Source organism: Glossina fuscipes, unplaced genomic scaffold (assembly GCF_014805625.2).
Source record: "Glossina fuscipes isolate IAEA_lab_2018 unplaced genomic scaffold, Yale_Gfus_2 2, whole genome shotgun sequence".
Taxonomy (NCBI): domain Eukaryota; kingdom Metazoa; phylum Arthropoda; class Insecta; order Diptera; family Glossinidae; genus Glossina; species Glossina fuscipes.
The window spans coordinates 6,399,512-6,417,482 of NW_023998416.1; the positions used below are offsets into that span (position 1 = coordinate 6,399,512).

The following is a 17,971-nucleotide window of genomic DNA, read 5'->3' on the forward strand; positions in this document are numbered from 1 at the left end:
TTCTTTTCTGGCAGCCTATTGCTCTATTTTTGTTAAGCAGACTAGGAGCATGATAATAAGCGTCAGGTTTCCATTTACAGCTTTTACGAATTACAGCTCAATCGGAAGAATTGTAGTTTTATTCACAGACTAATTGAAAATTTGTTGCTGTGTTATTTAGTAGGTATGCTGAGAATAACGTTAATGTTTCAGTACAAAAGCGCTTTAAAATAGAGTGATGGATGTCTTTATAAAACTATAAATATATATATGTAGATGAATGTAACACTTTTCATAAAAGATTTAGAAAGATGGGCAGGAGTATTTTCGTGATAAGAGAGCAGCTGAGATAAATTCAACAGTTTTCTTCTAATGAATATTCATTTAGAAAATTTAAATATTTGAGTTTAATTTTTCGCTCTCGTTCATATCAAAACTTACACAAAAATGTTCTATGTTTTTCTTCAGATCATTTACATTTTTGGTTACCTCAAAATTATGTAACGTTCGCGTATAAGAAGTAAACTTAGAGTATATAGACTTGTATATCGATAGTGTTAATAGTAATTAGCACGTTAGTCGGTTACTTAATGTTCATATTATTTTTTAATAAATTTGTTACAAGGTCAAACAATTAAAATTACCTGAAATATTTTAGTGGCAAGTATTTTATTAGATATTGCTTACCTAGCTCTCTCTTCGATTATTATATTTAATAAATGAAATTAGTGAACCTTCCATTACACTAAAAGCACCGATGAACTTATGAACCTTCAGATTTTATATTTTCAATTCTTAGATGTTGACAATCGAACAAGTTGTTATGCCTATAAGTTTGAGTAACTGCAGTAGATGTGATTTATTCATTAACATTACCTGGCTTAGGAGTAAAAGTTGACGGGAATCTGTACGTAAAAAGTTTTTGTATTGCTTAGGAGATCAAAAATATTCGACAAAACAAATATACGATAAACTAAAGGCTATTGTGCTATTGTGCTGCTCGGATTGTTTAATATTGAAAATTTTCGAAAATCTTAGCCTGATTCTAAACTGCTTAAGAGAAATGCAAGGAATTTATTCATTTTTTAATCCGCGAGACCCTATATATGTCCAAAGGGTTGATCGGCTGCTTAGGAAAACTTATATTAAATTTCCATTATTAACGGTACGAATTCAATCTACCTACTCTTGTGGATATGTTTATTAGCAAAGGCTACGCATGGCATACAGTAAAGTATAGGCGTAATAGGGACTTTCCATAGGTGCAGGGAAAACGCGTCGCGTAAACATTCCTAGCTTTAAAAAAAAGGTGTGTTTTCAACTGCTTTTAAACATGTTTATATGTAATACTTCGTTCTAAAAATAAAAGGAATTTTTTATTTTAAAAATAAAGGACTTTTGAGAGTCAATGCAAATGCTCTTTGTTAGATTTACGCAGTTGTCCATAAAGGCCGAGAAAAATTTTATGTCATTGGTTTAGCCAGATTATTGTGGTGTGCCATTCAAAGCAGAACACGAGATCTCTTTAATGGCTCATGTTCTACCGAAAGGATTAGTAGTTTCTCTACTCGTGAAAAAGGAAATTGTTACTCAGATGTGCTTGGAAGAATATTAGCTTAGTTTCTTATGAAAAAATTGACGAGCAATTACGGTCGGCGAAGATGTTTTATCGCGATAAACGAAGCAACTGCATATAGTTCAATGTCTGAACTAATAGACGATTGCTGGATGCCAGGCTTTTGTTGACGTATTTATCAATGACTGTAATTTACCTGTAGAGATTTGTGCTCTCTTTTAGACCATTTCAGAGATATTGCGTAAATATTTCACTCATTTTTTAAACAGAATTCAATACTACTTGAGTGTTCAATAAATTTATTCATTTTCAAATTTTGCCTTTAATAAATTCATGCATTTACGAAAGACGCTCTAATTGGACTTACAAACACAATGAAATGAAAGCCATGTCAGATGTTAATGAGGGCTTCATCAATCCAAAAATAACCTTTCATTGGTATTCAGCACACGGATCTAAAAAAAAAAGGAAGGTTTCACTTGTTGAACGCATTGGAATTTCGAAAACTATGAAGCTTTCCTTTGAAAGATCTCTATGAAGAGTAAATAAAAAGCAGGAAGAGATAAGTTCCCTTATAAAAGAAAGAGACACTTTATTTACCATGGAACCAAATTTTTCTCTTATTTGCTTGTACTGAAGAGGGTTTTCCTGAATTATGTGTTTTATGTAAAAAATCTGTTCAAACGTTTCTGAACTATTTTTTCTACTTATTTTATGGACAATATAATAAGAAAGTAATAGCTTACGAAGAACCCAAAATACCGTCGATTTCTTTCTAATTATGGTGTAATGCGGAAAAAACAAATTTAAAATGCTGCTTCTATCGGTTCTATATTTTGAGATTTTTGTAAGCATGATAAGAAAAGCCGGATATCGTGTTAAATATATTTCTTTATATAAGTCGATCCAGTATACGTAACGACTTTTCACGCCTAATTTTACGCGGTTGTAAACGGAAAGCCTCAAAAAAAAAGGTGATTCAACTTCGAAACCGTTTAGATATATCTGCTTATGTAATAAATATTTAATTGGATTTCATTAAAATATAAAAAATAAATTTTTTCACACTCCATGGCTTGTGTATTGGTGGAGAGTGTTATGTGTTCGTATTAAATGTAAGCAAGTGCGATATCTTCACTTGTTTTGATGAGTTTTTTTGGTTTCATTTGCACATACACACAACTTGCCAAGCAATTAATAAAAGTTGTCGGACGCTGTTAAGTAAACTGCAACAAACAAAAAATAAACTTGATTTTTTTTGTAGGCTTAGATCGTAGCACACTCGTGTGAATATATACAGTTTGGTTTCATTTAACTTCTATATATGTTTGATTGTTTTTTGGTTTCTTCTTTTTTTCGAGCAGTTAAATAATAATAATAAAAAAAAAAAAAAAATTGAACAAAAAATGCAACATTTAGTAGCTTAACATCATAGCGTTTCAATTTCTTGAAGCCGTCTCTTTGTCTCTTTATGTCTTCAATATGTAATCTGCTTAGCAGAAAGTAAAAGTTTTCGTTAGTCTACCACAGACCTAATAAGGCTTGTGCCAAAACTAAAATTGCTAGTGTATGTGCTTGTGTGTGTGTGTGTGTGTGTCATGATGCTTGGGAAATTGTAAAGATTTCCGCATTTTCTCTCAAAGTTTTGCATATTTAGTCATTTTTGTGGGAGATTAAAATGTGTATGTATGTGTTAGTTATATTATTATTATTTTTTTTTTTGCATAACCAAATCTCCGAACCGGTCAGCCAAACAAAGAGAAATTATTTGTGATTATTGTGATTCCGCGTGCAAGCGAATGCTACGGTATAATCAGAAGTTAATTTACGAACGATTATCACTAATTATGTGGTTGAGAGTTCCATGCTATCTCATGTCACTTCGCTTATTCAAAGACAACTGCGGGAAAGTGAATATATATATATATATCAGTTAGCATTAGACTTAATTTAATAACAAAAATTTGATATCTCAACTAACTATAATTAAATATTTTCCGTTAGACATATTTACAACTTGTCAGCTGTAGTCTACGGTATTTAATAGCTGGGTGATTTATATACATAAAACAAGATGTACTCTTCCAGTTGAATAATTTAATGTGTTATAATGAAATCTCTTCTGTTGCTATTGTGCTCTTGGATGAGTTATGTTGGTTTCTTTAAACCACCGTTGGTAACATAAAAAATAAATGCATTATTGTTTGTATAAATGTGTGTGTGTGTGTGTGTGTGCAAGCTGAAATAATTATTTTTATACAATATGTCAGTCATTAATTTCCGGAACTTATTAAAAGAGAAATTTTTTTTCTTTCTTCTGCGTTCTTCTTCTTTGTCTTCCTTAAGAGTGGTACAATCAGTTCGGCGACTCCCTACTCTTCTCATTTCAATGCACTTTTAAAGAACGATTTGCTTAGACCCTCAAGGCGTGTCTCCTTTAATCGCAATCCTATCATTTCATTCAATCGTTTCTGAAACTTTTTGAGATTTGAAAACACATAAAAGACGTTGGGGCCAAATGTGATAGGCTAGCAATGCGAGCTGCAGTTCCTTGCCATTGCATCTGTCGATCTTTGGCACCTTGCGCATTTGTTCCAATGTGACTAAGCGCGATATCTGTTTCCACTGTTGTTTTTTGTGAGGGGGGCTTGCCACAACACTGTTCAAACGCAGGGCGTATTTCGAACGAATGCCGAGTTTGAAGGACTTTTTTCCCAAGGAACGTTAATCAAATCAGAAAATTGTCAAATTTTCATTGTTTCTAAAGCATGATAAACAAAATAACATCACTAGAACCACTGTAATTGGCAACCAAATCATCCAAATGATATAGAATTTAGGCAGAGTAGGTATTTTCTAAAACTAACGAGGCAAAGTTCTATGAAAGACAATATTAATCCCAGGAATTATTGACTGATGCTTTGTGAAGTTTTGTTGTCTGCTTTTGTGAACATTTCTTTTTTTTTTAGAGCACCAATCTGATGTGAGCGGTAAGCGTATGCTATCTGATTATATCGTTCGTAACATGCAAAAGTACCTACCATAGGCTTCCCAGGAAAATATACTTTTGCTTTAACTTGGGAATCTAAGTTGATTTGTTAGGCTGGCTAGTAAAATGCTCCAGGAGATTGTTGGATATAGCGCATCTTCTAGATGCCAATATTAGCTTTTATTTTCTTTTATGCAGAGCGAACTTGTTCCATTTTTTTATCTTTCCATACATAAAATCGTTGGCTATCAAGATGTTGGACAGCTCCTAAAGGGGTTTCAAAGATCTACAGGGGAGATGACACACTCAGCGCAGAGAAGGTATAAGCAACCAAGCTTCAGCGCTTTCTCATCTCATTTTCCTCATTCGTATTGTTTTTCAAGAAAACGGAACGAAGAAAACATCTCTCTTTTAATCTATATACAGCTTTGGTCTGCGCAGCCGCTGGATAGCCTGCCAACGATGACTAAAGAATTCATTAGCTCTGTGCTGTGCGGAGAGCAGATATTATTCTTGCAGAACAGAATTGGTAGACAGACAGTTCCTCTTCTGCGCTTCTTCGATTTGCTTGTGCCTCTATAACTTTTTGAAGGGTCGTTCGCCTGCTTCACAATCTCCCAGTAGGTAAGAATCGTGACTATCAAGTCAGCGTTCGCTGCTTCAAATCCCGGTGCGGCAGAGTTTACTTTGGTCATAGCCACACTTAGGGCGCAGTCAGGAAGAACATAACACTCATCGATTGGACTGCGGGAACCATTTTGCTATTTCTTTCTTTCTCTTTCCTCACTTCTTTGTGACCATCATCGCGTTTCGTGAACATCGGACATCCCCTAAGTGAGTGTCCATATCCAGCGAAAAATTGTAAAAACTGAGACGTTTTCTAACTTACAACGTGTGAAACTTAATAAGTGTTATTGAGGAAGTTAACGTGATGAGCTCTTAACTACGTCTTCGAAAGGTGGGACCATTAAAAATTAAGAAAAAACATTTCTTCCTGATTAGGTATCAGGGAGAAATTTTAATCCAATTTACCCATCTGTACCCTCTACAAAATCATGATATCATGTTATGGTATACAAAAGCTAGATTAACACTTTGAAAATCTGTCAAAAAAAATATGAACTTGAAAACTTCAAAATGCATTCGTCAACAACTCACGACTGGTTGGAATTATGAAACAGAAATTCTGCACATATATATAACAAAATTGGATAAATACTGTAAATAAAATTGTAACAAAAAAAAAAAATAAAATAATTTTTATGGTTATCCAAGATTTGCTTCAAAGCATATATAGTTTTCGTACTTGTTTTAATTTGAACGCTTCTTTACCGAAAGATTACTGCTGATGGTATTTAGTACACAGATTTACACAACATTGCATGGAGTTGGAATTTATCCACAGCGCAAACAATTGGAACGTATCAAATAAAAATATTTCTTATATTATTTTTGCATTGTTTTTAAACCGGCAGAATAGTAAAGGAACGAAAATTTTTCCTTTTACGCTTACCTTAGTACAGAGATAGCTTTTATTATTACAATTGTTTATAGTTATGTGCATCTGTGAATCAGTTATGTTGAACAAAGAAATGATTTTTTCTTATTTTTATTTGTTTCAACATTAAGTTGGTAGAAATGATACTCGTTGCAATCGTTTCATATAAGAAGCTTTGGTAAACATGAGAATAGAATATTAATTGTCATAAACACAGACGTAATAAAATATGAAAATATTTATCTTTTTATTTTTCATTATTATTTAATTTTATTTAGATGAAAAGATAGCTATAGTTGTACTCTACTCTAACGTGTGGTACAAGAGTGTATAAAGTTAGTGCGGATGTATGCAAAACTTAAGGTATACCTACGCTTTCTTATACAACTCAATTCACAATCACTTTAAAATCACTTCCCGAATTGATCTAAGCTTGTCTGTCCATCTGTCCATCTATCTATCTTGTTTTCTTGGGTGGCAATTTTTGAGAAATTGTTTTGATCTAGTTGCAAATCAGCCCACATTCTCGACCACTCCCCATATAAGGGCTACATAAAAGAATTGCCATTTTCAAATTTACTCACCAAAAGTCACTGGGCAATAAATAGTACATTCTAAATTGGTACGAAAAATTTGGGTTAGCTGGAGCAATTCTTTGAACCTCCTTTTATATAACCGTGCCTACGAAGAGAGTATAGTATCTTTATTCGGTAAAAAGTACAATCTCTAATTTTTTATCGTGAAAGTTAGTTTATGAGTTATAAGTAGGCATAGAAATCAACCTTATCGAATTTGAACCACGTAGCTCTATTTTTCGGCTACCACCTGGATTCTGAGGAAATGTAAACCTTTATATGCCAAAAAGGCTTAATTATTAACGTTTGTTCATGGTAGTAAGTTGACATAAAAATTAACTGGATCAAATTTGAACCACATGGGTCTGTTTCTTGGAACCATGATTTATTATAAATAGTAGGTCCCTCAGAAAAATTTTCAATTTTTAACATTTCATAATTCAATTTAGTCCATAGCAGCAACGTAACTATAAGAATTAACGGTAGGTAATTTCAATAACACAGGTCCATATTTTAGATCGTACCATATACAAAGGTTATTATCAAAAGCAAGTCCCTGTATGGTGAAAAAGTCTAATTTCGAATTTTTTATGAAGGAATCCGAAAAATAATAAATTTTTTATGAAATAATTCAAGTTTGCAAAATTTTCATCATACCATGTGATATTTTGGACATCCTAAAATTCTTCAATATGGGCACTTTCGTGAAAAGTGTACCTTTGCATGAATGAAAATAATGCGTAAATGTTGGTGTATTATTACCAAACCAGTGAATAATTGCACTAGGCGAACTGATGTAGGATATCTGATGGTCGGCATTAGCCGACTATAATGAAAGTACTTGTTTAAAAATATCGTCTTGTAGCATGCAAATAAATCGAATGAATTAAATTGTAACATTGTTGAGAATCTTACATACTTTTACATAAGTCAAAAGGTATATAAGGATATTTTTGGGGACTAGAAGGGAATTGGCAAAGTTTATATCAATTCTTTAAAAGGACGGTAAACAGTAGATGTATTGCTATGAGTTTGTAGTGTAATTAAATTTCAATATCATTTCTAATGCTATAAAGATCAAGTAAATTTATCAGTCTTTCATTCTATGCAGTCATTGCAATTCATTATCTAAAAATGTTACATTGTTACATTAGAGAAGGAAGAAAAAAGCGGCCTTGCGTTGTTGAATCAATAATGACACAATTTTGTATAAATTGAAGCCACTATAGTAGCAACAATAACAGCAATTGTATCGATTTTAAGTTCTTTATTCACTTGACACAAGTGCTTGCAAAGAAAATTCAAGTAGAAAAACACCACATATTTACACAATTCGCAATTGTATGTGCGCTGGACTCTTTTCGCGTTAGTGTATATGTTACTGATGTAACGGCTGTTGGTGATGATCAAGTTGGTTTATTGCCAATTAAGTCATACAAACACTTGTAACCGCAGAAAGTACTTGTACGATGCTATGTAGTTGCGTACGTTTTCCTCATCTTTTTTAAACATGTACTGAAAACCGGCCTAATTGTTGTTTTTTATAACACATTGGACAGTGCAGTGCAAATGTTTTCAGACGTTTTCTTAAGTTCCGAAAATTGTAAGACAAAACGGAACTGATATGTACTATTGATCGAATGGCAAACACGTGTGCAAACATCAAAAGTTAAAGTTGCTTCAATTATTTTGATGCGAAAATTTATAATAGCTTCACTTGCTTGGCATCTTTTGCCGGGTTCCAATATGTCCAAATGTCTGAAATAATGAATACGTTGCTGTCTAGTTGCATTATTTGATTTATTTTTGAACAGAGCTTGCCTTGTTGTTTGAACAGACGTCCAAGGTTTAACAACAGGGAGATTCATATAAAAATTAAACTTACTTCTTAACTGAACTACCAGAAATCTTCCACTTATTTTCGTCTTTTCCCTTTCGGAAATTAGGGTTTCTGCTTACGATCTTATATAATAAGTTGTAGTTTGGTAGAGCCCACTAATCGTTTTAATATTTCAAGCTCAAGGTATCCTACCCTATCAAGGGATGATAGTATTGTTTTAGAGTAATTTTTTGTTTTATGTGATCAATCATCTAGGGGACGTCCTCTATTCGCGTAATACAGTGACGAGAGGAAAGAAATGGAAAAGGAGGAAGAGATAGGAAAGCGGCAGCAGCCTGGTGGTTGTGTGCACACTTGGTAAGTGTACGCCATTACCATCTGAGCATTCACTGTAACTATGGCCAAAGTAAACTTTACCACATAAAGATTTGAATTCATTTCTGGCCCAAGAACCCGCTCTATTGTTAACGGTTTCGATCGGACTCCTTTTTCGACTACTTTATATGCAACACCTTATTTTGAAAAGTCATTATATGAATAACTGTACTAAACGAAGTGGCATAGGATATATATAGGTGGACCAGGTCCCAGCATAGTGAAACATTTTTTATTGATTTCTTAAACGAATGCTGTGGGGTTTGTGAAAAAACTGTCAATACAATTAAATGTTTTCGATATTTATTTTGTGTATTCAACGCTGACGTTATTTACGAGCGGAATTTGCAATTTTTTGCAAGTGTACTGTTTGCACTTTACTTATGCGTTTCGATGTTTAATCCCCGCCAAATAGATGCTACTCGAAACAAAGAATGACGTTGTTGGCGTATGATTGTTTGCAGGCAAACATCGAAGTTTGTTGTTTCAAATTTTTGAAAGCTTTGCAGGTTTAAAAAGCAATTTTCTATTCTTACTTGTGCACCCCTCCTCATCCACATACAAGTACAAAAGCATCGAAATATTGCTTGCATTTCATTGCACGCAGTAATGGCGCTAATGGCTGGGGCTGAAAGCAACAGGAATTTGGTTTTATTAAACACACAAAAGAAGGAAAAGAGAATACATAACAGCTTCGTGTATATTCAGTTTTTTTAAAGTTTTTTTTTTCATACTATTATACCTTTAAAATTGATTAATAGCACTTTACAGATTTACATTTGCTTATATACGAAATTTATTTACACATTTTTTAAGTTTACTTAATTTTTTTAACTTCGTCAGCCTTGCTACGCTTACCTATTCTTATTTGTTGTAAATTTTAGTAAATCACAGGCTTACTAGGATATAATTCCTAAAGCAAAGTTTTTTATAGTGTTATAGTGTTAAAATGTTTTCTTTGCAAAGTTTTTAAAATGCAATTTATAAAATGAAATAAACTTTTGTACCTTCTATAAAAAGTTAAGAGTGGAGCTAACTTCATCCTGGTGTTTGTGGGGATTAAGATTTCGTGTCAAACATTTCATTAGGTATAAATATATTACTGACCAGCAAGGTAGTGCTATGCGGTTGTCTATGCGCCTTCCATGTGCGATGTCTTCCAACAATTACATAAATCGGATCCGGAAATCAGTCTGTTTCTTACATAAATACGTCCTCAGTAATACAAATATGAAAACGATTTTGAAATGACTTACAGATCATATTAAATTTCAAAATGGAAACCAACAATTTAGAGAGAAAGGATGGGGGCGATGAAGATGAATACGATGATAATCAGAGTTCACGTTTAGAAATATTTCGAGAGTAAGACACACAAAACATATGAAAGTTGGGTTGACCTATGCCCAATAGATAAATTAGTTAAATACCTTATCTCTTTATACCCTACACTACTTGTGGTACAGGGTATATTAACTCAGTGAGGTCGTATGTAATGTGCAGAAGGGCTTATGATGGACCCACCATTTATTATCTACTTATCTGTCCATCTGTCCATCTGGTGTCTATCCATGTAAACTTGTGTTCAAGTGACAGGTCGCAATTTTTGAGATATTTTGATGAAATCTGGAACGTGACGTGTTTTGATTCAGGGACAAACGCTATTGAAAATGGTTCGAATCGGTCCACTTTTTCCACCAGTCCCCAATTAACGCCCTATTCTTGAAAATCGTTATTTGGAAAATAATTATAATTTGCAAAATATCTTGGCAATAGTGACTAAGTAGTAGTATTTAAATGGGTTTGAAAATTTTGGCCTGGCTGGGGCAATTTTTGAACCCTCTTTCATATAGCGTTGCCCTACAGTACGTACGTTGTTTTCGTCTTGGTTTACATATATTTTTGAAGAAGATTCACAATGAAATTAAATTTTATTGTGAAAATGCATGGCTAGGAAGTAGGTGGGTAGCATGAGATGTCATATTGATATTCTCGTTCAATTTCTTTCTTTCACAAGAGCGCTACACACATAAATAATATTATATAATGTAATACTTTCAATAACTTCAACAAAAATTTCCAAAAAAAAAGGTTTTAAAAAATGTTACAAGAAAAAATGGCTTAATAATATTGAAATATAAAAGGAGAGTCTTAGGAGAATGTTAAACTACATCAATAATTGTCTTTTTTAGCGTTTTTATGAATAGTTCTTTCCACTCTAATATTTTTTCTTTAGTGTTCACAGTCTCTTCATTCCTCTGTTGTATAGCTTATTCTGAACTTCCTTTTGCATTGTAACATAATTGGCTTTGGCTTGGCTTAATAGTTTTATTATGAAAAGTAAAGTGAAGCGAAAATATTGAGCAAAAGGAATAATTGATTGATTGTTGAATTTGTATAACTCCTATTGGTAAGGGAATAAGTTAAAAGCTTAGAACTATAGGAATAGATTAAACCTACTATATACCAATATATGTGAGCAGACTTAATTTCACGTGCTCGATGGGTGATATAGTCTGCTGAATATAGTGTTCTATGCGAGAAATATAACATGAGATACTCAACTGAAAACAAGGGCGAAATTTGCGAATGTTTCAGGAGGACTGCGTCTATGGAAGTGGAAGTTTTAGATCAACAGAAAAAATCTGAAGTAGCTTTTATGTAAACTGAAATAATTAGATCTTTTTTTTGGAGAAGTGGAGGAGGCATAGACGATATGTTCTCACTTTTAAGTGGAACACTACTGCTCCCTTCCTCTCCTCGAAACCCATGATGTTTCTTCATCTCCAGAAGAAATCTTTTACATGCTTCGAAGAAAATAGTGATGGTGTCGATTAAGCTTCTATAAAAAGCTTTCTGTTGATTGCTTAGAAGGATTTTGCAGGAAGTGAACTTAGATTGAACAGTAATAATTTTAAAACTCCAGCAAAAATGTTATTTTGGAATTTTGTGGTGCGAAAGAAGGCCGCATAGTAACGAGATCCACACTTATCGTCTCAACTAATAATGGCTTAAGTAGAGTTGACTGCTATGTGTTGCATATTTGCATATAAGGGTCGATTATGCGAATACAAATGCGGTTCGGCAATGTATTTGCCGGAAATTTCTGGGACCACTTGTTGAGAAATCATTTACGTATACAGTTTGTCCGCCTTATAAAATGAATTTCTACATTTCACTACCATTTAACAAAATTTATACTACTTTTTATAATATCCAAGTTTAAAAATACTTTCTATCTTAATATCATATCCATTATTATACGTTCAAGATCTCAGTTTCCGTAAAGTCTTTGTTACCTAAAAATTTGGATCAATCAACGTAATTCACTTTCAAAAGTAGTGTGACAAGTAAATTAATTTATTTAATTCTAAAGCCGAAAAAACAAAGGAATGGTGTTGGTATCAAAATGCTTATTATTTGTCTTTAAGTCGTAGATGGGAAAAATGAAATAATATCGGGTAAGCGCGGTCGATTTTTCCCAGCGTGTATAGGATAATCCGTATTACATACACGGAAATTTTTATCGTTATATCTTCTGTGGTATGCAAGTAATAAGCAAAAGTTTCAATTCTTTGCTTTTAAAAACAGAGGTATTCCTAATTTACCTCGTACTATGTCTGTGTGTATTGGACCAATTTGCATATTTCTATTATACTCCGGCGTGCAAAAGGTTTCAATTTTGTTTTTGGTCGAACTTGAAGCCAATAGTTTAATGTTTGTAATGCGGAAATTGTTTACTACAGATGGACCGATGGACAGACGGGCCTAGATTGAACCAGAGTATATTTCCCGCTTATTATGAAAAGAAAAATGTGATTTTTTAAATGGAAACAATTGTTGAAACACCTCCACTTCAAGATAAATGACAATGTGCTCGATGGCATGTGACATAGCAATACGTTTATCGTTTATAAATGCAGTACATTTTTGTGGTAAATGCGAACGACGAATATAAAACAATAAAATGAAAATTGTTTTTAAGCTTGAAGTGGTTTAGTGAGGCTAGCGTAAAATTGAATAATGTTGTTTTAGATTGCTTTGAACTTCAAAAAATTACTGCATATATTTAAACATAACATATTCATTCTATTTATGCCAAATGTATTTTCTTATTTGCTAAACAAAAAGAAATCATATGAAGATTTTATCTTTTCTCATATCAAACCTCATTATAGAAAGCAGTAAGAGTTAATAAAATGAAATTTTCTGCTTCGTTTAACCCGCATTAAGCAGAGTAGAACATTGTATGTGAAAAATACTTTAACATCGACCCTTATGTTCATACAAAAACTTTCTTTTTCTTTTCTTTTTAATGATTTTTAAAAATCCATGGAAGAAATATTGAATCAGTTTACAAAAAAAAAACTTAACAAAAAGTATTTAGAGAAAACTTAAGAAAGAAACATAGAGAAACGTTTGATAATGTAAGGCAAACACAATTAATAAATAAATTTTATGTGAATTTGGAAATAAACCATGCCAGTCACGTATAGACCATTTCTGCAAAATGCATTAATATTGTTAGTGTGTTTATTTGTTCACGTTTCCAAACAAGTAAATAATGCGAAGAAGTGAGTATGTTGACACGCAGATAGACTCACCCATTATTATATTCACTGCATTGATCACAATTTTTGAGATGTTTTGTTGAAATTTGGGATAGCACCGCGTTTTTGTCGAAGAACGAACAGTGTTGGTTTTGACATTTTTTTGCAAAAAAGCATAATTTTCTCTATTTTATGAGTAATATTGGTCCATAATAGTAATTGGACAAAACAAAAAGACTAAATGCACCAAACTGGATCACTTAACTGCACTTTTTGTGCCTCACACCATACAGCGTTTAACATAGGAAGAAAAGCCCTTGGTATCTTCTGACAAATAAAGATGAAAAACATGTAAAAAAATTATATTCGGTATTAACCGATTCGTTTATATGCATCACTGTTGTCCGAAAAAGGACAAAAAAAGTAAAGGAACTAAATTTGCATGCTCTATAATATGGAATGGGAAATTTTTTATTTTCAAAATAAAAGTTTTTGTTGCATAGGAGTGTGGACGTTGTAGGCGTGGCCTTGGAAAAGTTTAAGTCACTTCCAAATTTTTTCGCAAGTTTGTATACGATATCTTCATTTTCACTATCGGAAGAATGCTTACCGCAAATACTAAATAGTCACGCAGGCAGACAGACGGACTTGTTTAGGTGCATTGCAAATTTGGAACTGGCCAAGAATTTATATACTTCGCAGCGTGTTTCTGCGTCTTATAACGGCATTGAAAAAGCAATTAAATTTTGGGACATTATACTATTGGGTAGGCATGGTCAAATGTTTCCATTTTTGTACAGGCACTACAATATCGCCCATGAAATACGCGTTCAAATGTTCGTACATTTATCTGCGATAGTTTAGGAGTAGTGAGTAAAAATCCAATTTTTTATTTCTCTTGAAAAACAAAGGATCCTCACTTTACGTAGTAAACAGCAATTGGCAGCCTTCTTGTAAAGGCGCAAATAAGCGCAAGGCAAAGTCAGTCGAGTCAGGACGATTGCATTGTAATTTTCGATCTGACAAGATCGAAGGGTGCACTGTATATATATATATCTGTTTGTAGAGAATCTGTAAATAGATCTTTTAAGAATTTTAAATAGAACTTATGCTGTCCTAAAATCACTATTCAATGTTACGAACTTAAGCTCAAAATAAGTTGGATGGAAACGTAAAATCACGAAGGGCATTTCATCTTACAATACACATACATCATGTCTTCATTTTTCCGGGTTACAAAATAGAGGGAAAGCTTAAGATTATGCCAATTCTCACAACCTAGTATTTAAATATTCACTTGAACTTGGGGTCGGGGACAATGATGTTGATTTCTTCACTGCCCAGTCTGTTACTTAGGGCAATACATCTAATTTTCATGTCTAAGACAATAAACAGTTAAAATTCCCGTCAAACCGGTAGAAGGCATCAAACACATATCAAATATTCTTGGTATCGAGCGACATTCAAAAATTTGCTCAAGTTGGTGGGGGGCAAATGAGGTGCAGCTTAAGTCAATGAAAGCATTTATCCCACGGTTTGTGAGGTTTAGCATCTACTTACTACTTATTCACAGTTGACAAAATGGTTTGCTCTTCACACATTCATATTATACACTTTTGTAAAAGGCATTGTGTCAAGGGCTCTAACTAGCCCACTAACACACCTGAGTACAATTAAACGTTCTCTTATGTTTGCTTAAAACGGTGGATATCTTTTATTCTTCATTTGTCCTAAATAAATATGGAAACGTTCTTTTAGGTTAAACAAGTTGTTAACACTTTTGCTAGTTATATGCCAGCCTTTGTGTAACGCGAACATTGCTTGCCGTTGTTAGGCATATGAAAAGAAACTTTTCATTCTTTGGGGTTGAAAAATGCATAAGGAACTGTAGGTGAAATTTATGGTTTTCGATTGTATGAATCCTTACAAATAAAACGTGCGCCATAAATTATTTCTTTCGTTTACGTACGGAAATTCAATAAAAATTCTTGACTTACTATAGCGTTAATGCTTATACCTGAGCTCATGCGTTTCTTTGCAACGCTTTCGAAAGTTAAATAGAACATCTATTGTTCTATCCTTTCTATTCTTTAGCGTATTGTATACATGTAACGCATTGGTCAATAATTACTGGGAATGAGAAAGAGATAAATACGGTGCAGTATATCGAGCATCATTTCATACAACCCATCCTGTTGCTATACATTGCTTTTGTTTCGTTATAAGTAAACGAGGTAGTCATGTGGAAAACGATTTCTCCACCAGCCAAAAGTTTTAACACATTACATCTTTTGGGCGACAATTGTTTATCGAAACTTCGATTTTTGATTATCGGGTATAATCTTCCGGACTTTCTTTTTGTGTATTTTCCATCGTGTCCGTAAGACTTTGTTTAAAACCAGCAGAGTAGCGATAATTTGTTGTGTTCGCCGGAAAAGAGCAGCATTTCGACTAATGTTGGATTTGAAGGGTGCGTTTCCCCATCAAAAAACAAATGTTTAATCAACATCTGACATTCAGATTTCTCCATTGCCGCAAAAGTAAGAAAATGACAAAAGGTCACGTTTTGCAACGTCATTGCAACTTACGTAAAATTGATTGCAGTTACAAGAAATTTTAGGAAACCTCGTTTGAGTTGTAAAACTTTCCAAAGACGATATGAATTTTTTTTTAAAAACGATATTTACTTGTCGGTTCCGGAAATTATTGACCAATTCGTTATATATGTAATTGTGTTACACTTAAGAGTTGTGCATAAATTTACGCTTCATTGCAACTTATGAATACCCTTTGTGTTGCCTTTCAGTTGGAAAATCGTGCATTAAGATTACGTGAAGTTGCTACAGCTATGCAGCAATACCAGGACGAGATGCAACCAGCAATGGTTACAGCGCAGCAATTGAACTCTGCCGCTGCTGCGCATAATTCGAATAGACTGCTACATACTCATGCCATAGCTAGTGATGATGGTGGGACAGGTCGTACCGGCGATGAAGAAGATCCAGGTGGTGTGCCGCATCCTCGTCTGGGTAGCTCGGCTCTAAACGCTGTATCACCCCAAGAGCATAGCACCAAAGGTGGCGGTGACAAAAGCGTTGTTCAATTAGATAGCACCGGTCAGAGCAGTTTGCTGGATGGGTTACACAATTCTATAGGTGAATGGGAATATTTTGATGAGGCTGGCTACATTAAAGGTGGAGCCTTGAGACCGGGAGAAGATCCCTACGTACGTAATCGTTTCAATCAGGAAGCTAGTGATGCTTTACCTAGTAATCGTGAAATTCCTGAAACAAGACACCCTATGTAAGACATTTATGATTTATTCAAAAGTTAAATAAATTTAATAATGAATAATGATAATAACAAATACCTCTTCAGGTGCCGCAATAAGAAATATCGTAAAGACTTACCTGCCACAAGTGTCATCATCACATTCCATAACGAAGCCAGATCGACGTTGTTGCGTACAATTGTCAGGTAATAACATACATCTTTAATTTTAGGAATAACTGATTCATTACTCTGTGTGTATCTGCTTTGTGTAGTGTATTGAATCGTAGCCCAGAACATCTAATACGTGAAATAATTTTAGTTGACGATTATAGCGATCATCGTAAGTGCTTATTATAACGTTTGCCTTGTTCTGGTGTCTGTGAGTTTACATTTTTGCCTTTCATAAATTTTACTTATGTAGCCGAGGATGGACTAGAATTGGCAAAAATCGACAAGGTGCGCATCATGCGCAACGATAAACGTGAAGGTTTAGTGCGGTCCCGTGTGCGCGGTGCGGATGCCGCGGTTGCTGACGTTTTAACATTTCTTGATAGTCATGTTGAATGCAACGAACAATGGCTGGAACCATTGTTGGAAAGAGTGCGAGAAGATCCCACACGCGTTGTTTGCCCTGTCATCGATGTCATTAGCATGGATAATTTTCAATATATCGGTGCTTCGGCTGATTTACGTGGTGGTTTCGATTGGAATTTGATATTCAAGTGGGAGTATTTGAGTCCAGCGGAAAGAGCGGTACGTCAACACGATCCCACCACAGCGATACGTACACCTATGATAGCTGGCGGTTTATTTGTTATGGACAAAGCTTACTTCAATAAATTGGGCAAATACGACATGATGATGGACGTGTGGGGTGGTGAAAATCTTGAAATTTCATTTCGTGTTTGGCAATGTGGCGGTAGTTTAGAGATTATACCATGCAGCCGTGTAGGTCATGTATTCCGTAAGCGACATCCGTACACATTTCCGGGCGGCAGTGGCAATGTGTTTGCGCGTAATACACGTCGAGCTGCCGAAGTGTGGATGGACGAGTATAAAAAATACTATTATACAGCAGTGCCGTTGGCGAAAAATATACCATTTGGCAAGTGAGTATGAGTATGTGTGTGTGTGTGTGTGTGTGTGCGACTAAAATCCCATTGCAAACTGCCTTTAATTTTTCAATATGAGATAAATTCGGTGTTTCCTCCATTCAACTTTAAACGTGCTGCTGGCTTATGTGTCCGTGCTCTCTCCCTCTCTCCCTCTCTCTCTCTTTCACATTATACGTTTACCTTAAAATCATTATTTTTTGC

The 17,971-nt window shown here is 34.1% G+C and overlaps 1 protein-coding gene across 1 annotated transcript in view; it reads left to right on the forward strand.

Annotated features, from left to right (window-relative positions):
* The window catches only part of LOC119633401 (polypeptide N-acetylgalactosaminyltransferase 2), a 48,641-nt gene that overhangs the window by 26,612 nt on the left and 4,058 nt on the right, over nt 1–17,971 (forward strand). Inside the window, exons 2-5 of the mRNA XM_038026944.1 lie at nt 16,189–16,685; nt 16,761–16,859; nt 16,928–16,995; nt 17,077–17,764. Of these exons, the coding sequence (XP_037882872.1) occupies nt 16,189–16,685; nt 16,761–16,859; nt 16,928–16,995; nt 17,077–17,764 (1,352 nt within the window). The remainder of the gene's footprint in view (nt 1–16,188; nt 16,686–16,760; nt 16,860–16,927; nt 16,996–17,076; nt 17,765–17,971) is intronic.